At 40.8% G+C, this 14,502-nt stretch overlaps 1 protein-coding gene across 8 annotated transcripts in view; it reads right to left on the reverse strand.

Annotated features, from left to right (window-relative positions):
* Positions 1 to 1,607: 1,607 nt before the first annotated feature.
* The window catches only part of exoc6 (exocyst complex component 6), a 54,532-nt gene continuing 41,637 nt past the window's right edge, over positions 1,608 to 14,502 (reverse strand). For 7 of the 8 annotated variants that reach the window (XM_035611957.2, XM_035611958.2, XM_035611960.2 and 4 more), the window contains 3 exons: positions 13,691 to 13,764; positions 7,905 to 8,017; positions 1,608 to 6,855 (listed from right to left, as the gene is read on the reverse strand). In XM_035611957.2, the coding sequence (XP_035467850.1) occupies positions 6,729 to 6,855; positions 7,905 to 8,017; positions 13,691 to 13,764 (314 nt within the window). In that variant the 3' untranslated portion in view covers positions 1,608 to 6,728. Of the gene's footprint in view, positions 6,856 to 7,757; positions 7,789 to 7,904; positions 8,018 to 13,690; positions 13,765 to 14,502 lie in introns of those variants that run through there. The other variant, XM_047327480.1, reaches the window with a different exon arrangement.

Here is a 14,502-nt window from a genome sequence, read left to right on the forward strand (position 1 = left end):
GTGTGTGTGTGTGTGTGTGTGTGTGTGTGTGTTGGCGAGGTGGCTGCTGTCCAGTGATAATAGAGCTTCCTAAATGTCTCTCGCCTCATTACATCTGTGGCGACAGGGATCCTCGCATTCAAAAGCTGACCCAGGCCAAAGTTCACGTGCTGTTTCCCAGTTAGCGTGTGTGCGGTGGGATACAGCGAGGCTCCGAGGGTGAAGGCACAAGACAGAAAACCTTCACGCGCACGCGCACACGCACACACACACACACAACTGCCACTTCTGTCTTTGTCTGTGTGAGAGCGAGGGGGGGGGGGGGGGGCGCACCCCATTTAGTATGTTCAAGATGATGCACCATCTCTGTTATAGTATATGGCTTTGAAGGGCCAGTCTATCCAAATTAAGAGAAAAACAAAAGGTGCTTCAAGGACCTTTAGTGGCATCTCTCCATGGATATAGCTCTGGTTTCATCCGTCCAGGTTTTTGAGAGGTCTTGTCTGAGATTTCTGCCCGCACCGGTGATGTGCTGTCAGGACAGGCAAGTTGAGCAGCGCATGGCTGATTAAGGGCAATAATAGACATCTGCCGGAACAATGCCGGAAGCGATATCGCTCCTTCTGTCCCCCAACGGATCTGATGCTGCCCGTTTACACTCGTCGTGTAACTTACTGCCCACTTGTGGAGGCAGCAGGCGGTTGTCTCTGGGAGCTGTAGCTTGATTATAAGCCGGTGCTCCTCAGCGTTTCTGTCATTTTCCTGATTGTCTTTCTAACCGCCGAGGTCTGATTACTGCATCATCCTGTCGGACGTGGGCCGCGATGCAGCCCGCCACGAGAAAGTGAGGACAGCGGAGAGAAACAGTAAAATGCCTCTCCACTAATCAGAAGAGACGCCTGTGGAAAGCCATCAGCGTTGTGAGAGACTCTTCTCAGTCTCCCACACCAACTACTGATGGTTGGCCCCTCCGCCCTCCGGGAGGAAACACAAGAGCATCGAAGCAACACCTCCAGGATATAGAACAGACTCTTCCCCCGGGCCGTTAAGTCAGGTGGAAACTCGTCCCCGAGAAAGAACAGAAACCTGAATACACAGGTCCCAACAGAGAACCGACACGCACAGCAGAGATTAGGCCAGATTTAACTGAATTCCATTAAGGCCTCGCGTTTTAACTTGAACGTTTCGGTTTGACATTGAACATTTATAGTTGAATGCTTTTTCTTCTAGTGGCATTCATTTGTGTAGGGATGTCATGTGATACCGTGGCACCACTGTCTGATGAGAAACATCTCTCCACTGGGCTGTGTCCTGTATGTTATATATGCAAGTAGAAAAGTAATAAAATGAATTTGAGTCATTTGCTCCACTGCAGATTCCAGGATAGTAATGTTACTTCACATGTGCTTGTATAAACTTAAGTTTGTATCATTGACTATAAATGATTGATAGATAAACTAAATGATTGATAGAATTTAAAATACATTAAAATCCTCACGGCAGCCACATATTGAATCCTCATCACAGGGCTTCCATGAATTACGATGCCAAACGTTACACCAACATGGACAGTAGCTTCTCCAGACACATTATGATGAAGAGCTGCACAGAATGATTTCAGACATTGCTGTGGAATGCATTTTTTATTTAAGCACACAAAATAAAACCAACAGATGTTGGAAAAACAACATCTCAGTCTCACCCTAACACAAAGAAAGGTAAAGCTGTCAACATGTACCCTCTCTCCACTTCTGCGAAGGCCAGAACAACCATCTCACGTTTCATCGGAATTCAAATATTCATTCACATTAAAACAGTTTTATGCAAAAACGTGATACTCTAGTACATTATACTAGTAAAGGCTCTGATCAACATGAGCAGGAGATTATGTGACACCTCATATATTATACAAATGAACATAGATTAAATATAATTTCCCTCAGGTGCAGAGGGCAGTAGGCCTATTTCATCACTTTTTACAACCATGTCTCCCAGAAATTGCATTATACAACACTTTGAAGGAAATGTGATGCTGACTGGATTTCTGTCATCATAATGAGGGAATCTTATCAATGAACATAGACAGCAAATTACAAAAATGTTGACGCTGAGCAAATCAGTAAAATATCTGGTTGGATCTGTTAACTTTGATGGTTCTGTGTGGACCTCACCACCCAGAGGTCAGGATGTCAGAAGGTTTCTGGAGTCCGACTCCTGCCCTCTGTTAATTAGCAGCACATACTGTCTGTGGACCGGATTTCTTGGAGACAGGGCTGGGGTTGTACTTTACAGGTGTCAATCTTTCGTTGAGGCACTCCTGTTTTAGCTTGCACTGTAGAAATACACATGCATTAAGTCGAGTACAGGCGTGCCACCTTTCCCCAGTGTTCTTTACCCAGCTTGCATTTGCTTGCACTAGTCCAGCATTCATTTCAGACTTGACTGTGATTTGAATTAAGGCTTTTATTTGAGAATTTGTGGTCAAATGGACATTCATACTCGCAGGAGATGAAGAGCTGAGTGACACAGAAGAACCAGGGAGGAGATGTGTGAACAGAGTCCCTGCCACTCTGATTTCCAAACTGTCCTTTATTTTGTATACCTGCCTTTGTTGTAACATAGCATCACCTTTTTAGTGTGGAGTGGAGAGAAGGTACCGACGTGAGCAGCTGAGCTCCTCACACTGTACTGGACTGAGTTTACCAAGTAAGCAACAAATGCAAATTCTGACTCACTACTTACATATTAACTAGAGGTGTTGATGGAGGTGCATATCACAGTGTCAACCTCCTGTTCAGTTTGTAGCAGACAAACTGCTGCAATATTTTCTTTACAAAATATTCAGTATATACAGTGGCATTTACAAGCAACTATTAAAAAGGCAGAAAAAAAAACATCAGCCCCGTCAGCTTCAGTGCAGAAAATGCCTGCTTGAAGTAGAGCAAAGACCCAAAACATAAACGTAATAGAAACAGTCTCATTACAAAATATTTTCCTGTGCAAGTTTTAAGTCGTCAATCAACGTGCCTGTGAGGCTGTAAAGGAACCAATTATTATTGCTGTGCTTAGTGGATGTCTATGGGTTATATCATTCTAAAGCTTAATTTCACCCTGAGGAACAAAAACAAAGAATTCAGAATGCAAGAGGAGCTGTTTAATATGTACAGTGTGAATCAAGTCTTTTGGGGGCGGAGTTCCGGTAACTTCACATAAATAACGTCCATCACCCTCCAACTGAAGGGTTTACAGAGGGAGGAAGAGGGCATGCACTGATGTCACCTTCCACAGGAAACCACCCTTACCGCCACCGGGTGGCTGCTGTGAATGAGTACAGCGAAAAGGTCATCCGATTTGACCAGGATGTGTATGACTTTCCAGATTGTCTGTTGACACTGCAATGTGCCACCCAGTATTAACATGTGATGTGAATCAGAAACATGACATCAGATTACAGGCCTGTGACTTACCACCATATGTTAAAAGGTTTTCTCTGTCACGGGTCAGGCCGTGAGGCCAGGCTCCTCGGCCTGCTCTGACTATTTCCTGTTTTGTCTAGTGTCTTGTCTGTCATGTCTGTGTTGAGTGTGTCTGTGTGTGTGTGTGTGTGTGTGTGTGTGTGTGTGTGATCCCGGGGGCGCGGCTTCACCTGGCTCTGCTGCAGCTGATCATCAAATCAACCGCCACTATAAGAAACCCAGGCTTTTCTCAACTCATCGCCAGATTGTTTATTCTCCATATGTGGTACAGTAATTGGCCAAAGTCTTGTTTACGTAAGGTGTTTGCCTTTGTCTCTCAGAAACCTCAAACTACGGACCAAGTCTTTTGTCACGTCAGCCAGCCTGCCCCCCTGCTTACACCAAGCTTCGTCAGTCTACAAACCGCCAGTCAAGCTCAAGCTTGTAGCTGTAGCTGTCTCTGATCCGCATCTGGGTCCTATACAAAATTTCCTTAACATATAAAAGCTCTGGTCTATATTCTGTCCACGCTGTGAGCGCAACTTAATATGCAACGCAGAAGACTAACTGGGTTACGGCGATTTGCAAATGACAGCGACACCCAAATGCCTCTGTAAGCTACCTGCTGAGAGCCTTCCCAAAGTGTAAATTATACTCTGAATGTCGCCAACAGTCTGTGTGGCCCACATTTACCTGTCTCTGAGCTGCAGTGCACACAAGGGTCACATGCTTGCTCCAAACTGCACGTGAACATGTCTGCCTACACGAGAAATGCTAACACACTCAATGTCTTTTGCAGTGTAGCAGTAAATCAGTCTGTTAACTAAGGGCCAATAATCCAACACAGACACGAACAGCAGGTTAGTGTCTGTTTACATGGCACAGGGTGTCAACACAGACTGGTGTGATTTCACATGTGCAGTCAAACATTTGGAGCTGGACCCTTGCAAACATGCTTATGTTTGAGTTTAAGAAGGTATTCGCAGCCAGTGGAGAAGCCACTCTCACATGGGTCCTCCGGTCTACTCCAGTGATGGTGTTGGACAGGTTCTCCAGTAAATGTAATTATTGGAGGTAATAATAAGATTGTTGAGCTGTGGTGGAGGTATGTGCTCTGCTGCGTGTCATTTCTAGTTTACAGTATGCCCAACTGGTCCCGGCAGATGGCCACCCACACTGAGTCAGGGTTCTGCAAGAATATTTTTCACTTCACAGTCGCCAAGCTCATTGTGCGAACAGTTGGGTTTCTCTGTAATATGTGAAGTCTCAACCTTACTATGTGCCTAAAGATATTTTGTGTTGTGATTTGGCGCTTTACAAACAAAATTGAATTGGATTTCATTTGAGATAGAGAGAGAGCATAGTTGTTCAAGATAAACTTATTAAAAAATGTATTAAGAAAATGCAGGTTAATAACAGCAGCTTTGTGTGTATCAGATTAGCTACACGACCATTTCAAATGAGCGATGACAGAGGTTGATGTCTCTCTGCTCTGTTTGTATTTACAACTTCCACAATGTGACCAGACTGTTGGACCAAAATGTGCATCCAGATACAGACTGCATGTTAATACCAGGTGTCAGTATCCTGTGACCGAGGCATATTTTTCTTATGATGACATCACATTGCTGCGTGCTGTCCACACTTTGACACTTCAATCCAAAACCCTTGTCTGATCTCTGGACCCTTTGCTGTATAAACCAATGTGTGTCAACCTGTACCGTTTATTACAATCCAGTGCAACAACCTGCAATGGCCCGACCTATGTCTGCATAAATATGTGTGGGGTTGTAATACATTGTATTAATTGGTAAAGTGTTTAAAATGTAAAATGTTAGCCAACCTGTGCATACATATAAAGCCAAATCATTAAAAAAACACCCAGATTTTGACATTCTCACATGCAGAGAACACATGAAGACTCTGACTACAATCTGGGAGTCAAAGACCCAACCATGTTCACTCACTGGGAGGCTCTAGCATGTACAGTGTGAGGAAGAAAAGAAGACAAACAGAAAGCAAAGCTACCACAGAGTTTGACAAAAACTTCTCTCTTTTCGTGAACATCAGTCTTTCAAGACGTCATCATCCATTCCTGTTTTTCCTTCAATCCATGACCCAGGCAACACACGCACACACGCACACACGCACACACACACACACACACACACACACACACACACAGTAAGTATTGGGACAATGAGATTAACCTGGTCAGAGCCACTTCCATATCCATAATTCTATGGTAGTAGTAGAAGCTTTTAGATTTGGATCATTCAGCAAAATCTGCTGTGCTGGCAGTTTGGTGATGCAGTGCCTATTGAGAATGAAATTATCCATGCGAACATATCTGCACAGTTATCTTCCTATCTTACAGCTATCCATAGTAGTAGTATCCATAGTAGATACAGATGATAAAAAAGACCCGATATATTTCCCCTGCTAAATTCCTCCTGGAGACTTTTGTTTTTGTTTTTATGACACTAGGTCAAAGTTATTCATATATTATTATTGTTTTTAAATATGTTTTAAACCAAGATAAGCAGCATCTAGAAATCAAAAATAAAGTCAGGGGTAGTGAGGAAATCTGGTTACTGATCTGCTGCACAGATGCATAGATTAACAATTATTTTGTTATACATCCAAATAAATGCAGGAAAATGCATCCTGACTTCATCCATGGAGAGGAGAAGTACTGTAATCCAGCTCACGTGATGGGTGGAAAGTGTTGACCTTTAACTACATTGTGCCAGTACTTGTGAGTGTCACTTCCTGTGCTTTGCCAGTCTCCCTCTGCAGCTACAATCATTGCACTCTCACAAACGTACAGACATAGTTTGTCTTATAATAGCCATGAAAATACTTTACGAACATTTTACTGTTCAGTCAAATAAACTGTTTAGTGTGCATGTTTGTGTGTGTGTGTGTGTGTGTTTGTTATTTACATTGTATATTCAGTCTTGTTTAACAGTACGGGGAGGACATGACTTCATACAGATCGTGTGTTTGCCGTTTTCCCTGCATGCATTGCACTGTGTATTGCTGTGCCATTATGTGATGTGTGTGTTTGTTAGCTGTCTGTCTCGTGTGTGTGTCTCGTGTATGTGTGAACTCCCTGTGTTGTTCTTCTGTGTTTCACTGTCATGTTGTGTGTTATTACTTCATTCCATATGTGGAAATGTCCCTCTTTGTCTTGGCAGTTCAGTGTGTTAGTGCGTGTGTGTGCATGTATGTTTCATTCATTCTATCTCTTTGAGACACCCACAGCACTCCTGTGTGTGTGTGTGTGTGTGTTTACGAGGACATGCCGTTGACCAGGCTCCTCAGCTGTTTGACCACAGTCTCTATCAGCTTCTGTTTGTCTCTGTCGTTCTTCCTGAACTGAGAGAAGATGTTGTTCTTCTTACTGGTGTCCTTCATCCTGGAAAGACAGAGAAAGAGGCTGTCAAAGAGACAATTCAGACAGATGTGTTCTCCTAGCAGTCTGCTCGCTTGCCAGCCCCCTTTCAGCTTGAAAACTTTATAAACAGAGACGTTTTATAAACAGTGACACAGTCACCAACATTCGCTTCCTGATCGTCTCTAATAATTTAAAAAAAAAAAAAACATTTATAGAGCACTTTTCATTGCTAAACGGAATCTCAAAGTGCAACAATCTGATGTTTAATTAATTTCATCAATTTGTTCAAACTGATGCTCTAATCAGTCAGGACTTGACTACCTGCGATAAAGGCAACACCTAATGCCAGTTACACTTCATTCGTCCAAAAAAAGGAAAACCCTGCTCTTACTTTTCACCATCGTTGTTTTTCCTTAGCAGTATTTTCTGTAACTTAGCAACCAACAACAAAGTAGACAGCTTCCTGTTTACACCAGCACGTACACGTCAAGTCTACATGAATGGTCATATGATAGGTGTTTTTGGATAGAGATTATTGCTGATACTGAGCCAAAACGCTCAAGTGGATGGAGATCATTTAAAGAATGTATGACTATGTATGGAGCCATAGTCAATCAATTGTATAACATTTTTTGGGTAAAGTTTAACAAAGACACAGAGAACAAATAAAAAAACAAATTCAAAGACAAAAGATATCGACACATTAAGCTCATGCATCAAACCATGAGCCACTGCTCTTGCAGTTTGAACACTTATCATGTGAATGTACCCAACAACAAGTTGAATGAATGAAAGATTCACCTCCCTGTATCCGATAATTGATTTGAACCTTAAAAAGTTATTATCAGTAGTTTAACCATAATTCAGCATTTGAGAGCGTGCATTTAGAAGATCAAAACAATAAAAGCAGTGAAGAAGCTGCAGTGAGGAAGCTGCACCTACCCCCTGTAGACTCTGAGAAGCAGCCATCAGCGGCAGCAGAAAAATAGCAGAGAAAAGTTTTAGAGGAAGACCCCCTAAGAATTGTTGGTGAAAGTCCCCAGCAGGTTTAACATATCAAATTCACTCACTTCTCAAGTAGAGCCAGGGCAGTGGCGGGATTTACTCTCAGGTACTTGCACGTTGGCTGGCCATAATCTGCCAGGTAGGTTGACCAGTCCCACACCATGAACAGGTCCAGAAGCTATGAAAAACACAAAGCGACATACAACACAAAGATATTCAGCAGAGCTTCAGTCAAGACAGAACACCAGGCTACATCCACATCACTGCTTTTTCATCTTAAAAGGCATCACTGGTGCTAATTTTACACCTGCCGTCCACACTCCTTCTAGGTTTTGGGAACGCTGCTCGCCGGGTTTTAGTTTGAAACTTCGGGGATGCATTGTAGTATGGGCGTGCAAGATGACGACTCGACCACCAGCAGTGAATGCAAAACTTTGCTAACACTTTCTGTCAGTAACAGTTCCACCTCGTCGTCACTCCAAGAAAAGAAGTCCCTGCTCTTAATTATCACCATTGCTGTTTCACGTTCGCAGTATTTATGTGACTCAGTACAGATGTAGCCTAGAGAAGAAGTGTGAACGCAAATGTCCGAATCAGTTGAACCCGAACCTAAACTGACTTTACCCTGACAGCTCCCAAGTACAAAGTCTTGTCACGGACAATCTCCGTTTATGTGCTGCATGTGTCACTAATGAGTCACACATTTTTACAGTGTCATTTTGTAGTCTGCCATACATGAAGTTGAGGAATTAGCAATAAAAAACTACAGCTGATAAATGAGAAGCACCGATGATCACATTGTTGATTCTGTCCTAAATCTTATGGACACTTCTCCTTCCTGTCTCCACTAATGCTACATAGATATCGTTTTCGTTTTAAAACGGTGTTTTAAACACACAATAAGGAAGCCAGTCTCGGCCTGTCCAGACTAAAACACAATCTTAGAACTAAAATGGGGTAATTTTCTCAGTTTTAGGGGGTTGAAAAGTAGTGTGCCTGCAGAGAGAAGGGATGAAGGGGGGGGGGGGGATGCTTCTGCTGCTAAATGATTAGACCATCCCACGACCCCTAGTTAACCTGATGGAGATGACCCCCTTACCCCACCCACACACACACAGTATGCTAATGTCACTGGGTGAAACAGCTGGGTGTTTAGGCCGTGTTGAAAGAGCAGTGAAAGAGCAGCTTAGTGATAATAGCATTATTCAGCTGACTGAGAGACTCCGACACACAGAGAGGGGCTTAGCAACAATGCCACGATTCTCACCTGGAGCTAAGTGATGAGAAGGCATATCTACGTGACTGATCTGTGAGTGTGTGCAATTTGGTGCAGCTTGATTGGATCTAAGGGGACTGTTGGGTTCGAGTGCAATACTAGTTTCTTCCTGCTGCTGACGAACACCAATAGACAGTACTATGCAAATATTTCTTTGTAACAAATTTCTTTGACGTATGAGCAATACTACACATGTTAACAATGTGAAATATCAATAACCACATGTAAAATGATTGATGATGTAAATATGTTTCCCCACTTGATATCTAACCTCTAGCCTGCATACTGCTGAAAAATCTCTCCCCATTGGATTTAGGTGCTCAATAAGTCTATATCTGACATATATCTGGGCAAACTGGGGTATCTATATATAAAATGAATCATGTTAAATAGGCTGCCTTTATATATATAGCACTTGTCTAGTCTTATTGATCACCTGTAAATTGGAGTAGTGTCTGGGCTTAAAATAGAAATTTGGTTAAAATTTACTGTATTTATATAGTGCAAATATATATATAGTTCAAATCACATTCACTCATTCATACAGCGCTGCTATTTTCTGCGCTTTTTCCTATCACATTTATACACTGTCGGCAGGGGAAGGCGGGGATCGAGGACGCACGCACACGGTGAGTAACTTATATAGCGAGTCTGGCCTTTCCTTGTGTAGCATGCAGTCACCTCAACCTAAACATGATTAACCAGCAGAAATGGGACAAATTTTAAGAAAATGTAATCATTTTATATTTAGTAGTTTACCGGTAACTATTGAGCCTTATTTGCTGTTGAGAAGAAATACCATATCAATGTTTGTGGCAAGAAATTTGCAGGTGGTCATGGCCACTTCATTGTTGGTCTCTACAACCATGGAAATAAGAAAATTAGGAATTCTTTCCTTCTGATTAGTGGACCACGCGCTTTAGCTCCAGAGCTACAGCCGCCAATGCCAAATGACACATCTCAATAGTCAGACTGGCTAAAACAACATCATCTGGTCTTAACAAGCACACATGAAATATGTGTGTATTTGCAAATAGAGGCAGGAGTTGAGGACTGATTAAGTGCTCACAGGAGACACATTCAGGACACATTCTCATATCAGGTGTGAACAGACGTGGGTACGTATAAGAGCTGTCCACTTATGATCTGATCATTCAGGACGGTTGAGCAGAGCCTCTGTCTATTCATGCTGGAGGAGCTCATGTATCAGAAGCTTGAATTACCATTTTGAATGTATCTAAATGCCTTAATCATCATTATATAAATATTTGATGATATGCTTCATTTGTTATTGACTTTATCTTGGTGTACAGTACAAACAGAAAAACAAGCTGTTCTAGTTTATATAATTTCTACTTTTAAGTCTATGAGACAGTAGAAGAAATTCTGCAGGTTCTTTCTGATAATAAAGACAATAAGATGGTTGTTTACTAGGACTAGGTAACACCACTGATTTCCCCCAAACGATTAAATTACAGTTCACAAGGTACCAATTCAATTTCAGATTCCATTCAACATTGAGTCGGTCACAGACAATCTAGTTACAATAGCAATTTTTCTTGGATATGAAAGAGATTCTCAGAGAGGTAATGCCCAATGATGCGCGTGATGCTGTATTTCACATCTGCTAACTGTAACTATTATCTGCTGCTGAACAGGTGGTGAGGTTGTAATATGTCCTCTGAGCAGCACTACTTCTTCTGGGCAGACAGGCTACGGTGACTCACTAATGGAAGGTGATGAGATGAGCGGGGGCTAGCCGGTGGGCATGCTAACTTCAATAGAAGCAAAGAAGCGATAGAAATAGAACCAAAACGAGAGTTAACATTGACCTAACTTTCCACCACTGGAGACAGATTTTGGCGAGTAAAGGAATGATTCTGATATGGGTAAGTAAAACTAATGTTGGCTGTGTAGCAATTGCCAAAACATACATACAGCTCCTTTAGAGTCTTTGCTCAATGTTGGGTTTCTCATTAATATTTGAAGGTCTCGAGTCTACATTGTTATTTGCCTTAAGAAAATGTATGTTGTGATTTGGCGCTAAACAAATAAAATTCAATTCAATTCAATTAAGGACTATATGACTTCACATTTTAATTGGTGCATTTAATGACTATGGATATTATAATATTATTAATCATAATTGGTTTTAAGCATTTAACATCAACTCTACTGCAAACAAAACCAAAAGAACAACAAAATCCATTGAAATGTCAAGCCTTTTATAGAAATTCCATATGACCAAGGAGTTTTGACTTTCACTCACTAAAAAGTTACAGGATAAGGATCTAAAAAGCAGTTACAGCTAAGAAATCTACAGCCATAGGATGAAGGGAAAGTAAAAGAATGACCTGTGTGTAACCTCGGCCTGTGGATGCCTCCCAACCCCATTACCTAAGGCAGGGATTAATAGGTCAACCAAGCAGCCTGTATGGAAGAGAACAGGGACACATCTTGTCTAATGAGTTGCTTCACAGGAAACTAAGGTCTACTTCAAATCAGAGCCAGGCAGGACTGTAGCTACCATCCAGTGCACTGGGGTCATGTCCCACAGAGTTTCATGGGAATTTGGGTATTTAAGAAACCTCATAGTATAGGAAAATTAAACATTATTTTATCTGATTCGAATATTTTGAATATCAATATATTAAAATCTAGATACAAATTACAGTGATAATTCAAAGTTCCATTATTTAAGTTATTTTAGATCAGTTGATTAGTCAAATAACTGAAAAGGGGTCAACTGTATAGATAATCAATTAATTAAGACTGCAGTTGCTGTTTTTAAGTTCTTCTATGATACCATATTGAATATTGGTTTCAAGTGATCTATGGACAAAATTAGATAGTGGTTGATTCCCCCGAGGACAATCCCTGAAAGAACTGCTTCATCTAAATCCAATCAAATATTCATTCTTTATGTACTTATTTTCACTTTTTAATAGGTATTTTGAATTTGAAGCAACCAACATGCCTTCCTGTGCCTGTCACTCACTGTCAGTTTTCATTTGTTTTGTTTTAAGATTTAAATCTAATAAATAGGGAGGGATTTTGTTTTTAATGTGGTTGGTTAGTATATCTACAGTACATTGGTTCCGAGGTCCTATGCTAATGTTACAATCTTTATTTTTTCAGGGTGCTTGAAGTGAATACAACACACTCCCTCAGTGTAGTGCTGTGACCTGGACTGGATGCAGCGCCAAGCCTCCACCTCAGGCTCAGATTAACAGGTCAGCGCAGACTCAAGTTAATGAGACGAAGCAGCACTTTACATACCACTGGTGTTTACAACAAAAAGGGAAGGGGGTTGTGCTTGTGTGTGTGTGTGGCTGTTGGGGGGGGGGTTAAGCAGGTGAACTTCAGGACAGGTGAAAGTTGAAAAGGCCAGTGAAACATAATATTGCTGAACGGGATTCAGGGAGGTGAAATGTGGGACAGCTGATAAGTAAATGGTGAGGTGTATAAAGCTGGAAACAGATTAAAGCTACAAAAATATTTTGTAACTTAATAGTTGCCAATTTTCCTCTTGACCGCCATCAGTGTGTGAAAAAAATAAATACCAGTTGGTCCCCAGTTTGGTTGAGCATCTTTTATCATTTTTCTTTTGTGCCTTAAAAGCTCAGTTCTGAGCAGCAGTGCTTTAGTGCCATGCACGGACAGCTTCAGATTCAAACACCGCATTTCCTCAAGCATTCCCTTGACAGCTCATTAATTAGTGAGCCTCGAGAGCATCATGGCATGCATAACACATGTGTATTGTGTTTAATAATGGAAGAACTCTTAAGGGAAAAACTGAGAAAAAACATTAAAAACATTAATTTGACTGAAAGATAAAATGGATAAATCCAACTGCTTAGACTATCCTAACTGTTTTTTGAAATTCAGTGGATTGACAGTTCTTTAAACAACAAAAGTACGAGGAAGATGATCTGTAAGATTCGAGCATTTAAACCTTGTCAAGTAATAACTAAAATTAAAATTATGAAGCTGAATACGAGAATAACATGTCTCCCTTAAAACGCATCACTGGTGCTTCGTTTACGCATGCCGTCCACTCTACTTCAGAGTTTTAGTTTTAAACTCCGAGGTTGCATTGCAGTATGGACGGACAGAAACAGAGACGTTTTTATTTGCTTCTAGATTGTTTCTTATCAACCCGACTACCAGCAAAGAAGGCAAAAACGACCGGTTCCACCCCGTCATTGGTCTAATAAAAGAAATATCTTCATTTGCTCTTATTTTTCACCATTGTTGTTTCTTGAGGGACTAAGCACCACACTGCAGAGTAGATATGATTTTCAGGTGCATTAGTATAGATGGGGATTATTACTGATACAGACCTAAAGGGTTTGTATCAGGGTTTAAGTTTTAAAATGCAGTATTAATATGGATGTAACCTCAGACTGACAATTTTCACCAGGATTGTCTCATTATTCCCTGAACAAAGACTTAAAGATGTAAAACCTTGATGTAAAAATGTGAGCTTTAAATGAAATAACAACCAACTTGTGCTGGATAAGTCTGTAATCAAGTAACTTTATTTCATCTGTACAGCACAGTAAGATACTTCACCTGTCGTAGGTCAATGAAGGCCAGTTGGAGTGTGTCTCCTTGGAAGCCAGGGACGGGCTCAGAGCTGGCAAACACTAAGAAACAAAAACAGTAATTTTAAACTTGCAGCAAAAAGTACACACAGGTAGTGTCAAAAACTGTGGCTGCAAATCTGCTTTTTACTGCCACATATAAAGACAATGTACTCTCGTTCAACTAAAAGCTAAGTTACAGAAGGAATTAAATACGCCAAAACACATCTTAAAAAGTACAGTGATAACAAGAGTTTTACTACTTCATGGCAGTATACAGTATCAAAACTTCATTTTAAGCCTGACACCTTCAATAAATCAGAATTTTTCCACATTCACTGTCATTATCCAACCATAAAAAAGACCTGTGATATCAGGATGCTCCCAATTTTTTTAAATGATACTAAAGCAAAATGTTGCCACAGAACACACTTTTAAAATGTATATTCTTAATACACAATTTAAATGAAAGATGTTGAACTTGTTTGGTTTATTTTTGAGGCCAGTACCAATATTGATTAATACATTCTAATAAAACTTGACTTGACTTTGTCTTTTACACTTAATATAATGGTGGTTGCATTCCAGTTCAGATCCATTCACTACTAGTCTTATGTTACCAGTGTTATGTTGTATAGAGCACAGTGCATCACGCACTAAAAAAAGGATGACCTCAAAACGTAGTCCTCATGTCTAACTGTTAATGCCGGAGTGCGTTGAGAAAAAACACAACAATCTATGTCGTGTTTTGTAGACACTGTAATAATAATTATATGATAATATGAATGATAATATTGTAAT

The sequence above is a fragment of the Scophthalmus maximus genome, chromosome 16 (genome assembly GCF_022379125.1).
Source record: "Scophthalmus maximus strain ysfricsl-2021 chromosome 16, ASM2237912v1, whole genome shotgun sequence".
In the NCBI taxonomy this organism is placed as follows: domain Eukaryota; kingdom Metazoa; phylum Chordata; class Actinopteri; order Pleuronectiformes; family Scophthalmidae; genus Scophthalmus; species Scophthalmus maximus.